This window comes from Carya illinoinensis, chromosome 5 (assembly GCF_018687715.1).
Source record: "Carya illinoinensis cultivar Pawnee chromosome 5, C.illinoinensisPawnee_v1, whole genome shotgun sequence".
NCBI lineage: Eukaryota > Viridiplantae > Streptophyta > Magnoliopsida > Fagales > Juglandaceae > Carya > Carya illinoinensis.
Window position 1 is genome coordinate 24,152,676 of NC_056756.1, and position 19,459 is coordinate 24,172,134.

Sequence of the window (19,459 nt, forward strand, 5' to 3'; positions counted from 1 at the left end):
TCAGGCATGTGACCCTTCCCCTCCCACACGTTTGCAGGCAGTGGGATTAGGGAACCCTCCCTCCAGTTGCACGGGGTGAGGAGAAAAGGATCCACCCTCCACCCACATGGCTAGAGCAGTTCCCACTTCGACCTGCACGTGTGGGGGTGTAGGTGCGGGGAAACCACCACCCCCTGGGTGATTGATTGCAAGGCAATGATGATTATATCTTATACCATCAACCTTAAAAAAAAGGTGACTGATTGCATGTCGTGTCACATGCCGCATCAACATTTCCGTCAGATTTTGTTCGAAACTCTTGACATAATGCGTTGTTTATTTTTGCAAGGTGAATACCAAATGGTGTACTAGAAGTTCTTGGAGGCGTGGTCTCGTTAAGCCATCACACAGCTTGTCTTATCCAACAGTTCCTTCATATAAAGATCGCCGCCTTCTTTCTGTCAAATCAAAAGGAGGTATTACTGCAAGGAAGAACCTTGGCGAGAACAAGTTTACAGGTAATCGACAAGTTAAATATCCAAGGGGCAGTCATCCAGTAGATGATTCTAGTGACGAGTCCGGACCTGAGGATGAGGTTGTAGTGAGCATTGATTCCCCAAGTAGGCTTTCTTTCCGCTAGGTTTCGTGAAAGTCAACATCTTCAGAGTGATCGTCGCGATTCATTTATTATAGTTGTTGCATTCTGCTCGAGGGGTTCTACGTAAATAAGAAAAAGGTCATTATGATAGCCTAAAGGCCTTCCACTACGTAAAGCTCGATGACGTGATATGTTTTATGTTATCTTACTAAATTTTGTATGGTTTATGCACCGATTACCAAATACAATGAAATCCTTTTGAGTAAGAGATGAAACCACAAGTGCATGCATATATTTTATGTAGAGAAATTGAAAAGATCAGAAATTTGTCCGACTGAAAAGTGAACATGAAAAGTTGGGGTTCTTTTACTAATGTATAACGTGTAATACCCTAGTGCAAATGCACAAGGTCCCTAAATTATTATTATTTTAAATAAATCAACTTCATTTAATCAAAACTTCACATACTTTTGTCTATCCGGACAACTTGTGAGATAAAAGGTAGGATTGAATCCCACCACATAATGTTATCAACGGTCCAAGCATAGCGTGTTAATCTATCGTGCTATTTTAAATGTCTGCAAAATAGCTTTAGGCTAAGTTTGAATACAAGAAATGTTTTATCTCATATCATCATTACAATCTTTTCGACTTTCCTCGCAAGATAAGAAACAATTTAAATTTTTTAAATTTCAAAATAATAATAATATAAAATAATAATATCCTAATAATATTTTATTTAACTTTCATTTATCCTTATAGTATTTCAATTCACTATCCAAATGACACTTTAATCTCCTTAATTATATTACTCAACAATGTATAGGTTCCTCTTCAGCTTGAGTTTCCTTTACCATGAATGAAAAAGGATAAGATCTATAATTTCCATGTAAACACATAACTGTAGGTCCCAAGCATTGCTAGCAATTCATCTCCTCAAAAGCTTTAGGCTCCTGTTTATTTTTGCTAGATGCCATTAAAAATCCCCCTTTAGCATCTCTAAGTATGGCTCCAATCATTGCTTGGTTCTGGTCATAAAACATTGCCTCATCTACATTCAGTGTAGAACAGTTGGAAGATGTTCCCAACAACATTGAGTATGAACCAATTTTTGTGGTTTTGACTGGTACTTGTTATGAGCTTTTTGCAAAGCTAAAGCATGATCAATCACTTGCCATGGATTCATCCAACTGTTCTGCACCATTTTCTTCCTTTCAAACCATATATCCCATGTGATAAGAAAGAATAGTTCCATCTCATCCTTGCTACCACCATCTCTTACCTTCCAAGCAATATCATCAAATGCCTTAGTATACTACCTGAAGCTTGTATATATGGTAGATGTTTCCCCTATTATTGTTTTAGAGTAGGACAGCAATAAAGGGCATGAGCTGTATCCTCTACTCCCTCGTTCCAAAATTGGCATCCTTCAACTGTGAAGACTTTCCTTTTCTTTAAATTATGATTTTTTGGCAAGCAATCTTTGCAAGTTCTCCATGCAAAATCTTTCACTTTGTTTGGGATTTTCATATTCCATGGATCCCTCCATAGACACCTCTTCATCTCTACATTGGAGCAGTCTCCTTTATGTCCATGCTTTCGTGTTGCTTTGAGTAGTCTATATACACTTTTGACACTATATTTTCCATCTTTTTCTAGTGCCTATATCAGTTTCTCTTCTTGCTCTCTTGGGCTGAGCTCAATCTTCAGAATTTTTGTTGCAACGTATTTTTTTTTTCTCTCTTGGGAAGCTCTAACCCTTCTATATCCGGGAAGCTCTAATCCTTCCATATCCCACCACTTTGTGTTCTTATCAATAAAGCTTTCCACTCTTTCCCCTTCATCCATTCCATATATTCCTTGGTGTAAGTTCCTGTGTCCAGGTATCCAAAAGTATCTTCCCAGATCTCAATGATGAGTAAAAAACAAAATACACATCTGAAAAATACTTTGCTTTAAAGATTTTGTGCAGCAAAATGGCTTTAGGTTGCATGATTCTCCAACCTTGTTTAGCTAAAAGTGTCATATTGAAAGTTCTAAGGTCTTAAAACCCATGCCTCTTGCATGTTTTGACTCACCCATCCAGTCCCAACATATCCAACAATGTCTCTCTTTTATTCATTATGCTTTTGTCCTTGGCATAATATGACATCATGGTTTCTAGATCATTGCAAAGTTTTCTTGGTAACTTGAAGCAACTCGTTGAGTAGGTAGTAATTGATAAAACAACTGCTTTGATAGGTACTTCTCTTCCACCTTACAACAACAGTTTCTTCTTATAGTTTTGAAGCTTCAACCACACCTTATGTTTTATACAAAGAAGGCGTTTTTTTTTTTTTTTTTTTTTTTTGCCCTGCCTACCACATGAGGTAATGCTAAATATTTCTGATATTGTTGAAAGCTCTAGACCCAAAGAAAGACAAGATTTCCTTTTTTAGTCATGCTCTAACATTTCTATTGAAAACCATAGAAGTTTTTTCTCAATTAATCTTTTGACCTGAAGCCTTTTCATACTTTTCTAGTAGTTGTTGCACCTTCATATTTTCTTGCAAGTTAAATTTAGGCCTCGTTTGGTTACGCAGTTCAAATGAGATGAAATATTTTGAATAGTAGTTAAATTTTTGAGTTAAAATGAGATGAAATAGTTTGTTGTGTGTTTGGATAGTGAGATGAGATGTAATAATTTTTATTTTTTGGGATTTGAAAAGGGCATGGGTCTCAATGAGTTCTTTCAAGTTTAATAGAAAAATTCTCTAATCAATGCTCATTTCTGAGTGAAATCCTTAACTACAAGTCTAACTTTATATCATACAACATTGCTCTTGAAGTCAAGATTTTGTCTCCAAAACTTATTTCCATTCGACTTTTCATACATTTAAGACAATTTAGACGAAATTACAGACTTTACATTGATCCATGGATTTCAATCACTCTTTTATGGATCGATCTGTTATAGAATCATCTATTGTTATAATTTGTGAAAACATATGTAAACTTTTATTTGTTTCTATATCACATTCAAATTTTGAAGATACACCATGTAGCTTAACCAAATAGCAAATCAAGAAGATTACATGAGGTTACTTGTTCTAATGTCTCTATGGCCAATTCTTCAGTGGTGTTTCTCTGATGAGGTGGATTACCATTTGCTTGTCGTTCCATATTATTATTAAGATAATCATAAAAGAAAACTACAAGAATGCACTTCATGATAATCATATCTCTAGTTTCCATACTCCCACTGATTTTGCCAACCGTAAGATATTTGACATTTCAATTTTCTCAAATTCAAAATAGAAACAATACATTCTAAATCATTTGAATCTCCTTTAGTGATCAGTAATGATAATGTATCCAATAAATATTATAGGATTCAACTTTCTTTCATTTGGGTTATAAAGTATTACTTTAATTTGACTGCCTATACATGTATATGTGTTACGCCCAAAGAATAACACGATAGTTGTAGCACAGTTTTGGGATGTCGATCCACAGAGAAACAAATTAAAAGAATAGCAGAAGAAACAAAAAAACTAAAAAAAAATATTAAATGATTGACGGAGAATAAAGATTAATTTTAAATACAAATTAAAATGAAGCAAAGTTACTAACGGAAGAAATACTCAAATTTGATGAACAGTAGAGCATCAGGAATCCCTTGCACAAATCCGGTATTTTAATTATTCTTAATTCATTAGATAACTCAATTAGAAACTCAATTCCCGAAATTTCCAATCGGAATTTATAGATGTATAAACCAAAATTAAATTAAATGTAACCCTTTGAAAAATCATTCACCACTTCTAAAATATGTAAATTACTATCCTTATTGAGAAAATTCAACAACGACAATATACTCAGGAAGCGATATTGCAGCAAAGAACTAAATCAATATAGATAAATAATTGATCCAAACATAATCAAAGAACTAATCAATTCAATAGAAAAAGCATGACTAAGTCTATAAACAAAATAAATTTTATGATTATTCGGAGAAGAAATCATTAACAATGAATTGAGAATAATAAAACAAAAGAGTTTTATCAATTGAAAATCAAATACATGAATTAAAAATAAATTAGAAATGCCATCTAATGTGCAAGTTCATCCCTAACCCTACTCGAGAATTTAGTTATTTATAAATATAATAGATAACAAAAATCTCAAGAGAAGAATGAAGTGAACGGCGGCCATGGAAGTTATTTTCTCATCTCTTCAAATCTGTCTCTTGTGCCTCTTCTCTCCCTCTATTTCGTGCTAATGATATGCTTATATAGGGTAGGAAAGAAACCGTAATTTCTTCATAATTTCTGCATAAAAAGATCTCCTAAATTTTAGGACTCATTTTCCAACCACATATGCACGTCAGGAGTTCGAATTTGAAAATCTTTATTAGAGACCAATTTATAGCCCTTTACGATAGCTTTCTAATGCATCAACAATCGCATTAATCCAATATGTGAGTAAAAAGTTATTATTAAAAGACTAAAGTATGTCCAGACTGTCTCCTGGCGAATTTCAGACTTGGACTTCTTATGGTTTCCTTTTGTATTTTTTTTTTCTTTTTCTTTTCTTCCAAATTGCTCTCAAACCCCATAAAAGTCCTGCTTTGAATTTGACTGGGCTTGACTTGCTCTTTTATAAACTCTAAAATTAAACAAAAAAAATTGTTTAGGAGTATCCCAATGTAAATAGAAATTCAATTCAATAATACACATTAATTTCTATGATTTCTATTCACATTTTAGTATTTTAATCCAACAATAGGGTATTTAGAGTGCACTTTCGCACACTCATCAACATGCCTTAAATCAATTCATAAGTCAAAATAAATCATTAAGACTACTTTACTAAAACACAATATAAGTTCTAAACCATTATAGCCCAACTCTTATGATACTATTTCAATCTAATTCAATGATTTTCTCATTTCTATCTAACTGCAATTCCTCCCTATGAGAAGTATCTCAAGAATTATTAATGGCTTGAGACTTCTCCTGTAGCAAATAGATACATTCATACCATGAAAATAATCTATAAAATAATGAAATACTCATATCTATCAAATATTATAGATAAAAATGTTTGCATGTGTCTATATGCATTATCTCAAGAAACTCACTATTTCTTGTGGCATCTTTTATTGATATGTTTGATTTGTTTTTATTTTATAAAAATCAACACACATCTTGAGATTAGAAAATCTAAATGCGAAAAATATTTTATTTACTAATCTCTATAACTTTTTTTGAAGATATTTTCCAAACTTTTATGTCACAAATTATGTTTCAAATTTTATGTCATAAATTGTAAAAGTTTTTCATAAATCATTTTTCCTTTGGTTCTAATACATACCTCATGAGTGAAAAAAGTTTTAATGAAAACATTATTATGAAGGCATGACAAATACAACTTTATTGGAAAGAAACATGGAACCAACATAAATGGCATATTGAACAAATTGAAATTTGAACATTTGTACTCAAGTTTAATTTAAAAAGAATGCATACACATGTTTAAGATCTGATTTGAAACTTATACAGAAAAATGTTTACCCTTCCATTCGAATCATGTCTTATGCTTAGGGCACCTAAACTTTCATGTGTCATTGTTTTTTTCAAACTTCAATTAACACAATTCTTATATTTTCATTATAATCATTTCATTCCTTTCCCAAAATGTACAAATTAGCAAAATGAATTTGTATCTAGCTAACAACCATGCTACTAACTTGTTCATTTCTTATTATTTTAATGAAAATAATGCTTCCAAAGTAAACCATTATGTACAAAACTAAAAAAAAAAAACAAAATTCATATAGTTTAACATGTAGTAATTAATTCAATCTTCTTAAACATTGTAATTTTCTGACCCTTATCAGTATTATCAATAATAATTGATGTTAAACTTAAGATGGATAAACTAGGGTCTAAAACTCTTAGTGTAAATTTGACATGCTCATGTTTCTCTATATTAGAGTCAATTCTATACATGAAACTTGTAATAATATTCATATACTTACTGTAAGAAAAGATTTTTGATCACATTAATGCTTTGAGGTCGACATTCCTAAACAATAATAGAATTTAAATCATTACGAATGAACTAATGTCATCAAGATCCCTCACTTGGAAGTGAATCCTGATGCACAGAATGTTCCCTCCAGTTTTAAATTCAGAATTTAAACTATGCATTATCAATAATTTAAACTACACACAAGAAATTGTTGGACAACCTGGATCTTTATATTTTGGAGGAGAATTATTCTGAAGGATGTCGCTTACCTGTTCTGTAAGAAAAGTCTTCTTTTGCACTTTCATTGTACACTTCGCAATATACAGATCTTTTAAAAATTTAGCGTAAGATGGAATCTGTTTAATGGTATCCAACAAAGGAATGTTAATTTTCAATTGTTTGAAAATCTCAAGAATATCAGCATTTTGAACCAATTTGTGAGAAGGTTGCAACCTTTGGGGAAAATGGACATGTATTGGGGTTTTCACAGGCATATTTAGCTCAACATTGTCAAGTTCACCATCACTATTGGAATTTAAAGAATTTTTTATCTAACCAACTTTCATTGAAATACTCTTATCAATTGTTTCTCCATTGCGTAAAGTGGTGATGGACTTGGCATGTTCAAATTTTGAATTAGAAGAATTTGAATTTCTTACCTCAAATTTCCCTTTGGGATTTGGCTGAGATTGAGCGGGAAGTTTACCATTTTCTTGAACATGCAATGTGGAGGTCAAGTCACTAATGGAAGTTCTCATCTCATTAATGGCCTGCATTCTAAGTATTAATTTTGGATTGCTCCTGCATAAAAGTTTGTAATATCTACTCAAAAGTTTTCTTATGTGGAGGCACATAAGGAGTTGAAGAAGAAGGCCCTTGAGGATTTTGATTTGAGTTGGACTCGTTCCTTCAACTAAAGTTGGGGTGATTTCTCCATTCAGAATTATATGTTTCTGAATAAAGGGAAGAAAATAGGGGTGGACGGGGGCCGCCCCCCGCTACCCCGCCCCCGTCCACCCCGCCTCCACATGGGCGGACGGGGTACCCCGCACCGCATGAAATACACTAAGCGGGGGCGGGGGGCGGGCAAGGCTCAACCCCGCCCCGCTTTTCCCCCACCCCGCATTTTATTTTTATATTATAAATAATATTTTATATTTATAAATATATATATTTTTATTTTACAAATTGTATATATATATTTATATATAATATATTACAATTTGTTAAACTTGTTCACAAGAATCACAAGAGAGTGAGACTTGTTCATCACAAGATTGCATATGCCATGGGTACCCTAGGCCCCATTTATATAGAACTCTAAGGTCATACAAGAGTTTTACTTGAGCAATGTGGGACTTAAACACAAGTTTAACAAATTTAAAAATTAGTAGTATAATTTTTATGTTATTAGTTTTTAAATTACTATTATATATATAAATTTTAATTTACGATTTAATTATATAATAATTTGGGTCTAAAAATAATATTTTTAGACACAAAATTTTTTTTTAAGCCCATTAAAATATGGGATTCTTGAAGTGGGCGGGGGGCGGGGCAGATGGAGTGTTCGCCCCGCCCCCCCGGCATCGGAGCGGGGGGCCCCGCCCCCGCCTCACGAGGGCAGCGTGCGGGATCAAATATTCATCCCCCGCATATGCGGGGGAGGGGTGCGGGGAAGGGGTGCACCCGCCCCGCATGATGTGGGTAGCACCCCTAGAAGAAAATGGTCTCCTATAAGAATTTATGGCATTTTCTTGGTCGATTAACACCTCTTTAAAAGCGGAGATTGTTGGACAATCCTAAGTTAGGTGTCCACTAATCTCACATATGCCACAATTCTCTCATTCTTTTTCAACGGCCTTAACCAAACTTACCTTCCTAAGTTTCATGGCGTCGACTTTTCTTATCCAACTTGTTATCCTAGCATTCAAATCATCATTTCATCTAAGGACATACATACCCTCTTGAAACATGGCATTGAGCTTGGGCTTATTTGACTGATCAGAATGATCTGTGTTGTTCCAAGATTTGGCATTTTTAGCCAATTGATCAAAATAGTCCTAAGTATCATCAGGATCTTTAAAAAATTTCTTTGCATTTCTTGCCGTGTGTCAATAGATCTTGATCTCAAGGAATTCAGCCAATTTTTGGCTTTTTCTTTCAAAGAAAATTGGAACAATTTTAATCTAACAACATCATCATTGACAGCTTGGTTTTGTAAAGTTGCACAAACCGCTTCAAATTCTTTTAGATGTAAATAAGGATTTTCTGAGTCTAAGCCATGAAACTTGAAAAGTAATTGAATTACCCCTAGTTTTAAATCAAAATTGTCTATATTCGTAGGAAAAATCATGCAAGATGGAGTACTTGTCCGCAAATACTCACGCAAAGTTCTCATTGGTAGATTATTTTGAAGTTCATGATGAACACTATAATTCTCAGCCATGGTATTAGAATGAGAATTTTTAGAATTACTAGACAAACTATCAACTAATTCTTTTAAAACAATTTCCTCTTTTCTCAACATACCAGTTTGATAACGTTGCCACAAGATCATTCATTATAGAGGTTCAAGCACATTCAAAAGTTAAAAGTTATGGAGAGGTCTCAAAATTAATTAATGCATGCACCACTTAAAGTCTTCTATTCTAAATACTAAATGAAAAACAAGCAAGAAAGTAAAAAAAATGGACGAGATTACCAAATGATATGAATATGAAGGCAATGTTACTTAATCTCTTTCCTGTCAAAATAACAAAAATCGTATCTACAAAAAAAAAAAAAAAGGAGAAAGTTAGCAAAAAATTATTAAACTTTTATTTTTCTTTTCTTTTAAAAAAATATTATCACACATTGCAATTCTCGTCAACGGCGTCAAAAACTTGATGCCCCTAAACTTTAACTCAAATAGTGAACCAAAAATTTAGTGTAGTTTTATCTGTAAATATACAAGTGTTATAATACCTAACATGGTCAAATCCACAATGATTGACTTATGTGATGAAGAAAATAAACTCAAACGAAGAAATTAAATTACAAAAAATGAACGTGCAATCAAGTAGATAGGAAAACTATTGAGATGAAAATTTTTAAAATAACATAATAAATTTAAAATGATAAAATGTATTAATATGGAGAATGACTAAGGTTTCGAGAATCCGTCTAATAATTTAGAATATTGTTTCCGATCGATTTACTTCAATTAAACTAATAATGATTCCATTTAATTGTAAGATTTAGCATTTAAGGTTAAGAAAAATAGTCACTAATGATTAAGCATAAACAATTGATGATTATAATCTTCACAAACTCATTTAACTATCACATGGATTTTTTCAAGCATTCACTGTATTCAAAAATCACAATGAATCAAGATAAATATATAAACAATCAAAATACCCAATAATAAAATCCTTCAATCGATCAAGCTCACAAAATAAACTCCATTGTTGATCTGAAAACAATATTTAAGTCTTTAAACTTCACCTCTAATCTTAGTACGATAGTTTAGCCAACTATATTCATCACAAGAGTCATAGAAATCAAATAATTATTCTCCATCAGTAAACTAAAATAAAACACAAAATAATAATGAAAAATAATCTGAACAAGAGAGCAAAGGTGAGAGAAAATAGAGTCTCAAAAGAAAAACTCCTCGACTTCCAGCTTCTCGTCCCCTTGTTTTGTGTCTTTTTCGTCCTCCAAACGAAAGTGAAAACCTGCACTTTTGCCACCCGTAGCTACTCTATTTCTTTCCCCTAAAACCAGAGCTAAAATTTCCAAGCTTTTCTTTCTCTTACTCTCTGTAAGCTTCCTCAGTCAGTCCCTGTAAGTTAGTTTTTATGCTTCTCTCACCAAAGTTCTCTTTTTTCCTGTGCTGACCTCCCGTGAATCACTCCTCTAATCTCTCCAAAACCTGCTATGTGACACCCCGTAAGTCCATCCTCAGCACATGAAAAGGTTAGCCTTTTCTTTTCTTGTTGCAAAGTCCACTGCATGATAGTTGAAATGTAGTTGCCATGTGTGCTTGTGCTTCCAAAACAATTTTTCTTTTCTTTATTCCATGCATGGGTCCCATATAAAATTTGCCTTTCAATTTTCTGCATGTAAACACATAGAAACAAAAAAGAATAAGTGTCACAACCCCACCCTATCAAGAGGGAGACCATGATCCCGTACCTATTCTTTTCCTATTATAAAAGTAAATTTATTTATATATGAATTCTCATATTGTTATTAGTATTATTATTATTATTTTATTAATTTTTTTAAAAGATAATGTGAGACGATTCGAACGCATCACGCATAAATTCTAATTTCTAACTGAAAAAAATATCTAATAGACATACCTTTACATTCCTTTACAAAGGACTCTCAGAGTCCGTCATCTATTTATTTAACATAACTACTTTAAACAAAAAGGGACTCAGTCCCTTCAGTCTTTACAAAAGGAAACTAACTTAAAGCAGGAGGGGTTTCCATTACCCCACTATATACTTTATACCCAAAGGTATCTAGTCTAGAAGTTAACTCAATAAAACATCCCCGTGTGGGGTCTAGTATTATATATTTTCATAAAAAGAAACCAAACTACTAATGGACTACTAAACATCGGCCCCTCCCTCCTCAGAAATACTCAGCTCCTCAGTAGATTCATCTGTACTTGGACATTTAAAACATAAACACAAAGTGAGTCTAATACTCAGTAAGCAGTACACCATGCTGTTAACTTAATAAGCATATAGTACTTTCTTTTGAAAACATGCATCCATAAACCAATACTAATTCTGACAATACTTCCATACATATACTTTCTTTATAACATCATGCATACACTTACTTCTTACTATCATGCATATACTCACTTCATACTTTCATGCAAAATCTTTATTTCTTATTTTCATACATACTTATATATCATATTTTCATGCATACACTTCATTTAATCTTTTACTTTCTTGTGGCCAATGCACTATTACGCCCCGTGTGTTGGGGTTAGCGGTCCTATTGGACCTGGATTCCACCCGTGGCCACAGGTTAGGAACCCCTTTCTGCCAGGGAGCAGCACTGGGTGCACTACCAATACTACTTACCTGGCATTGCAATCTGCCCATTTCTTTGATATCATTTCCTTTCATGTGGCCATTATATATTTTCATACATTAATTCATTCCTTTTCTTTCTTTGAAATCAACATTTTCAATATCTTCCTTAGTCCAATAAATATGTTTTTATTTTGGAAAATAGCATTTTATGTCATGCTTACATACAAATAAAATCTTAGTTATTTCAAGAAACATGTATAAAAATTTCATAACTTAGGGACTACATGCATGCATTTACCATATATACATACAATCAATTATAATCAATAGGATACTTAACAGGGGCTACCAAGAAAGGCTTGTACATAATATAAACTCATTTATTCTTTAATTAGAGGAACATTTGGAAAGAGATAGAGAAATATTCTTCCACAAGAGAACTTGAAGTGGGTGCATGGTCATAGCTACTTACCTCGATCCGCTGCAATCCCTTTAACTTCAGAAAATCCTAATCCAATAAATAACAAGTGTGTTAAAACTCATCCAACATCCTTTAGATCCCCTTTTAACGATGGCTAAAATATTAAAAATCTAACATCGTTTTCTACCCTTAATGTTACCTCAATTAATTGCCCTCTGGACAAATCCTTACAAGAGTAACATAAGAAAATAGTTAATTTAGTTAACATAACATAAAAACAACTCCATATATGCATTTAATCACTTAAAACAGAACATAATTATATATATACACAAAACAGAACATTAAAACAGCCTTATATATATAATTAATCCCTTAAAACAGAGCATATATGTAGATATACAAAACATAACATCAAAACATCCCCATATAAATACTTAATCCATTAAAACAGAGCATATATGTATATATATAAAACATAACATCAAAACATAAACTAAACAATTTAGTTAGCTTCCAAAATCACATTAAATCACATTAAACAATTTACCTTAAGCTCCTAGATTCTTTCAAGAGGTGAAGTGAAGGTCCAAAGCTTGAAGAAAATGAGAGGAGTTTAATTTCTTGAAGATGAGAAGAAAAGAGGAAAGTGGCGTTGGCTAGCATGGAAAGAGAGATGAAGAAGACTTGTTCTTCATTTGTTAGGTGTAGACCGATGGGTTTGAAGAGGAAAATCCTTCATCTATTAGGTGTAGACCGATGGGTTTGAAGAGAAAATCTTTCATCTATTAGGTGTAGACCGATAGGTTTGAAGATAAAATCATTCATCTATTAGGTGTAGACCGATGGGTTTGAAGAGAAAATCCTTCATCTATTAAGTGTAGACCGATGGGTTTGAAGAGAAAATCCTTCATCTATTAGGTGTAGACCGATGGGTTTGAAGAGAAAATCCTTCATCTATTATGTGTAGACCAATGATTCATAAGAGAAGAAGGCTTAGTTAAATTTTGGTCATTAAAAGCTTAAGGAAATGGAGGGTTAGGATTAGATTTAGGAAGATAACTATTCTAATTACCAATCCAATGGTAGGAATCATTTGTGCTCTTTCATAAATCATAAAATTTTAGGATTTAAGGAGAAAATACTACAAGGCCTTAAAATCATGTACTTAATTTATTTTAACAACCCACATAAAAGTAAAAACACACTCATCTAAATAAAATAATAAAAAATCTTTACATGAACATATTTAACTTAAGGAATAAAATAAAATGACATAAAAACTCACATAGTAAGACTAGGGTATTACAGTAAGTGTCGTCCATGTGCAAAAAGTATTGCTTTTCTTCTTTGTCTACATGTGTCCCATTGAAAAGTCAAAGATCAAAAAGTTTAAAAATAACACTTGTCTTCTTTAATCGAGAGAGTATAATTGATCACAAATCTTGCTAGCTAGCTAGCAAGCTAGCGCATGCCTGAGCAACCAGGTGCCCCATGCTGTCAAAACATCTGCATAGAGGTCACGTCTAGAAGTATTATATAAAAGCAAGAAAAACAAGAAAGAGAAATAATATAGACAGAAAATTAAAAATAAATAAAAAAGTAAAAATAAAATATAAAAAATATATTGTACATGTGAGAAAATATTACCCAATTAAATCAGAGGTTATAAATTTAAGTATAAATCATGATATTAACCAATTTAAATTACAACTCAAATTTATAAATATTAACTATTTTTCCATCTAAAACCAATAATAATGTCACTAAGCAATTAAAATACATTGGTTTTAAATATATAAAATATGCAATATTTCAGTTCAATCAACCCTCTTATGGAAGGAAGAAATAAAGTTGACTATTCTTAATTATTCTTCCTCTCATGTTGATGTTGTGATAGAGGAAGATTTAAGGAAATGGTTTTATAACTGGGATATATGGCCAACTAGAGGTTTCTCAAAGAATTGAAACATGAAACTTAATTAAAAGATTGAATAGAGGAAGCTTGGCTTGTCTTTGACTTCAATGAGATTATTTCACAAGAAGAAAAATGGGGAGGAAGAGATAGGCCTAACCATCAAATTAGGGACTTTTTAGATATGCTGGGGGAATGTGAACTAAAGGACTTGGGATTTATAGGGCCTAGATACACCTGGTGCAACAAACGGGAGGAATCAGCTTTGATTTCATAAAAGGTTGGATAGGTTTCTGGGAAATATGGCTTGGTGCAATATGTTTGAAAGGGTTGCAGTATTCCATGGCTCTTCCTTTTGCTCAGATCACTTACCAATTTGGGTGGATGTGATGGAAATTCAAACCAGAAGGAGAGGGCCTAAACCATTTAGATTCGAGGCTATGTGGTTGGGAGAAGAATCATGTTCTCAAATTGTTCAAGATTAATAGAAAATGCAAGGAAGCTAGAATGGTTTACAAGGAGTCATGGATACTATTTCTGGTTGCACTCTAAACTGCAATTATGGAATAAAGCTAAGTTTGGAAAAGTTCAAGCCACATTGCATGAAGCAAGACTGAGACTGAAGTATGTACAACTGTAACACTCGTCCTTGTAATGAGACCTTTAGAAAATGATTTTAAGAAAAATGAAGGAAATTACCGTTCATTTAAAAATTTTTCCTTTCATGCCAACATACGAAAGACTTCACGTTTATAAAATAAAACCTATTTCTTAATTTAAAGAGAGTTATAGTGAAAAACATTAAATTTTATAATTAAAAGTCTTTCACATAAAATATTGTGCCTAGGCTTCCATGCTTTTCCTCTTGGCTGTGTTTATCCTTATGCATGCCATCATCTTGTCCCAAGGAAGGCAAACATAAAAACTAAAATGAGTTGAAGACTCGTAAGTATTACTTCATATAGTTAAAATATAATAACAAAAGTTTTCAGTTATGCATTCATCACTCCATACATACTATACATAAGACATTCGTTCAATTAAAACATTACAAGGCGGGGATCTTGAAAAGGATTTTCTTTAGTAAAACATTTCCCCACACCTTGTGTCTTCATTTCTTAAAGAGCCTGAGCATACATGCATTCTTTCTTTACATGCGTACATTCTTTTTTGTCACTTTCATTGGTCGTTACACACTGTTACGCCGAGTGTGCGAGGGTTAGCGGTCTTCCTTTGGACTCGGACTTCGCCTGTAGCCACGAGTTGGGAATCCTTTTTCAATCAGGGGGTAGCGCTGGGTGCACTACCAGTACTATTTACCCAGCATTGCAATCTGCCCATTCGTGTGGTACCCTTTCATTCATTCATATGGTCGTTACGTATTTTCATACATTAAAACATTTATTCATTCAGTCATTTCTTTCATTCTCTCATTCATCAGTCCATTCATTCATAAATGTCATTTAAAAGCATGGGCTTAAACATCATCTTTCAAGGCATCATTTACAACATCATCTCTCATGTGGATATTTTAAAACATTAGTTCATATGGGCATTTTAAAACACTTTTTTTGCGTCATTTAAAATATCACTTAAAGCATGAGGCATAAGTCTCGCATTTCATTTTATGAAATACATCCAATACTTACTACATATAACATTCATTCACATGCATACACTTGCATACTTTGGGTGCATAAAAAGGGGCTGCCAAAAAGGGTCATTACATACATATACTTGAAGACTTATATTTAGCATTCTTTCTTAAAACTTTGTCCGTGTCATTTTGTAAAGCATTGTAAAGGGAAAAGCATTTAATTTTCATTTTCATATCTTCTAAAAAATTCTAGAAAAGTATGAACATAATACTTACTTGTACTACATGACATACTCATTTCATGCAGTCCATTTATGTGTGTGTCAGATGGCAACTTACATGCATACACATAACCTTAATGTCATTCTTTATCTAGTACATAAATAACTAAACTAGAAATAGAACTACACTTGACTTGGAATACTCTCCTTCTATCCCATGCTAAAATCTTTGAAATTAAATTACAGTCACTACCTCTGTCTTCTATGTCTTTCTTATCACGTTTTCTCTTTTTGGGACCCACTTGGGTCATCTTTTCCAAATTTAGCATTCTACTTTGAGTGCTCATTCACTAAAGTGAGTCTCTATAGTTCACCTTAGGGTTAAGACACTAAGACCTTCATCTTACTCTCTTATTAACCACATTCTGATGCATGACTCAGACTTAGTCTGAGTCCCAATCATAGACGGTACACCCGTCACTTCTTTCACGCATCCTAGCCCATACTAAATCCTCATTCCCATCCATACATGTCACACTACTTTAAGCCAATTGTGAGTCTTAAATATCATGTAACCATGCTTAGGATAGATTACCCATTATATATGGTAAATCCGTCCAGTACATGTGTCTCACTAAATGCACATGTACCTCACCCCCTTATCACCTAAGATCAACTTATAATCCGTTGAACGTCTACTTGTATAAATAAGCTTTATACTCCGATATCAATTTCTATTCAAACTCGGTCAGCAGGATTTTCCTACTTCGTGGCCCTTTACAAATTCATCCCAACACTTAATATGACAAGGCTCTATTCACACTTCCATCGTGTCACGTACCTCGAGGTTAATCCCAAGCTACATTGTGACACCCGTCACTATGACAAGGTCACATCACAACTACTTTAGAACACTGTTCCACAGTTTCCGACTCTATACAACACACTCTACGCTCCTCAACTACACTATCCAAACCTTCATGACATGCCATTTGGTACATTACGACTTCACTACATGGAGTACACTCCACGTGAACTTCCTTCCATTCAACTACGCCACACACTACTATGATGCATACCGCATGGTGCATCACTACACAACATGGAGTACATGCCACACACACTCCCTTCATAACACTATGCCACATTACTACTACAGCACACACTTCATACCCACACTTCACAAGACAGTCCAAAACACTTCACAATACACTGCACAACTATGTTCAACACTTCACTATACAGCGAACTCTACAATCCCATCAGCTAACATCTAACATAAATAACAACGGAAAGAGGGTTACACCATCATCAGGATTAACCTGTGCATGCTTACTATCCATCACAGTCGATGGCATAGGAACGGTCGTACGTGGCGGCTAAACCATGTGTGGTGGCTATCCACCTTATATGGTGGCTGTCCACCATGTAAAGTGGTGGTTTGGGTTTAGGGCTAGGCTAGGGGAGGCCAAGGGAGGCTAGGAGTGGTCTCACGGTGGTTGGGGTGACGGAGCACGGCGAAGCCGTGGGTTTCAAGAGGGACCCATGGGTCTCAAGGCATGGAAATGGAGGGAGGAGATGGGGAAACTCGACTGAGCATGGAGGTGGCAGAGGGAGTATCGTGGTGGCAGGTGGTGGCTGAAGGGCAGTGTATCTAAGCAGTGAGGTGCAACCCGTGTGAGAGAGAGGGAGGCTACATGAGGGGTGGATCGGAGCTATGGTTGGCCGGGTTCGGTGGATTATAGGTGGTCTTCTCCACCAATTGATTGGTTTAAATTCAATTATGGTGGAGCCTTATTCCTTGACCATAATAAAATTGATATTGGTGCAATTTTTAGAGATTCTTATAGTTCTATTGTCATAGCACTAAGTAGAGGGGATGAGGAATTTCTTGAACAAGAAATTATGGAAGCTATTGCTGTTTTGGGGGGACTACAATATTGTCTAAACATTGGCATCCAAAATCCAATGATTGAAAGTGATTGCAAGTATTTGGTTGAGGAAGTTAATCATGAAGTAGATTCTTTTACAGTTAAGAGAATTGTTATTGCTGAAATGAAACGATTAATGCAGGACTTTAGGAATTGCAAAATACAATGTGGTGGTCGACTTTCTAATGCCGCTACTCATCGTCTGGCTAGATATGCATGGGCTAATTCACAAATGCATATGTGGTGGCACTATGTTCCTACTTTTATTGAACATATTATTTATGTTGATCAGTTATCTTTTACTTAGAATTGAGGTCTTTAGCATCTATTTGCAATGAATTTCAAACTTTCTATAAAAAGAAAAAAGAAAAAAGAAAAAAAAAAGATGCAAGCACATGGAAACCAATAAATAATTGTTAAAGCCTTATTATTAAGAGCATTGTTTTTAGATTATGCATATGTAAATGACGATTTTGATAAATATAAGATGAATTTAGATTTTGGCTATTCTATTTACACAAGTCTCTATATTGGAATAACTATTTTTTTATTATATAACAATAAAATAATATAAGATGAATTTGACTTTCACTATTCACATCAAACATCTACATTAAATTATCTATTTATTTATTATATAGTAATAAATAATTAACAATTTAATTATTAATATAATAATAAATAATTATATAGTAATAAATAATTCACATAAAATCTTCTTCTCTTTCCTTCATTCCCACCACGACAGTTTCCTCCCCCATCCATTTTTCTCTCCTCCCTGTTATCACCCCCAACATCTTTTCAGTTAATCATGGTTTTCTCCCTCTTTCTTGCTCTTCCCACATTCGCCAACCTAACGACGAAGCCATGCACTACCCAGCAAGGCATCATACCTCTTCCACGCCCCACAGAAGAGCAAACTATGGAAGCCACCCGGCAAGGTGCTACACCAGAACCACCATAAAAACAACCCAAGCACACAACCCAACTTTTGCACAAACCTCTGTTTTAGACAACCCAAAACAAAGCAACAAATATGCATCTCCGACAACCACTCCTCATCCACACCATGATTTACACCATCCACAACAGGACCTCTACGTTGCACCATAAGTCATCCCAAGTTCTTCATTGTCTATACACCACCGAGCTTCCCTCCGTTGCCCCCTCACCCTCCCCCTGACCACCTTATTCCATGATGCAAGCCTCACCAACCACAATACCCAACTCTACGGGCCAACAATCACAAGCTTCCTCGCTGGAAGAACTCTACTAGTGCTCCACCCATAGCCACCCATAATCTATTTTCTGAACGAATTGGTGGGGATCAAAAGTGTAGGTTGCTGCCAAGTGCCGTATGAGAGAGAGAGAGAGAGAGAGAAATAAGATCTGAAAATATGAGAAAAAGTTAAAGAAAAATAATAAAAGATACATTCTTAGCATATAATAAATACCAATTTTACTTTTTACTATACATTTACTGTAGATGAAAGTTTAAAACTTTAGATATAGATGCAGTTGGGTTTTTCTTTTAATAGTTAAGAGCATTGGCATTGGCTTCATCAAAAGCCAAGCCAAATGCATAAATAGATGAATAGGTGAAAAAAGGGCTGCATTGGATTAGTCAAACCAATAAATGGGTAACTTTGACCTGCAGTATTTCTAACCTTTCTTTCATATTTGAAGTGCTCCTGTACACTCATCTTTGAAATATTTTACTCCATTTTATTTCAT

The 19,459-nt window shown here is 34.0% G+C and overlaps 1 protein-coding gene across 3 annotated transcripts in view; it reads left to right on the plus strand.

Moving 5' to 3' along the window:
• The window catches only part of LOC122311134 (sodium/hydrogen exchanger 8-like), a 65,691-nt gene extending 64,839 nt beyond the window's left edge, over positions 1 to 852 (plus strand). For all 3 annotated transcript variants that reach the window (XM_043125548.1, XM_043125549.1, XM_043125550.1), the window contains one exon: positions 329 to 852. In XM_043125548.1, the coding sequence (XP_042981482.1) occupies positions 329 to 619 (291 nt within the window). In that variant the 3' untranslated portion in view covers positions 620 to 852. The remainder of the gene's footprint in view (positions 1 to 328) is intronic.
• The last annotated feature ends 18,607 nt before the right edge of the window (positions 853 to 19,459 follow it).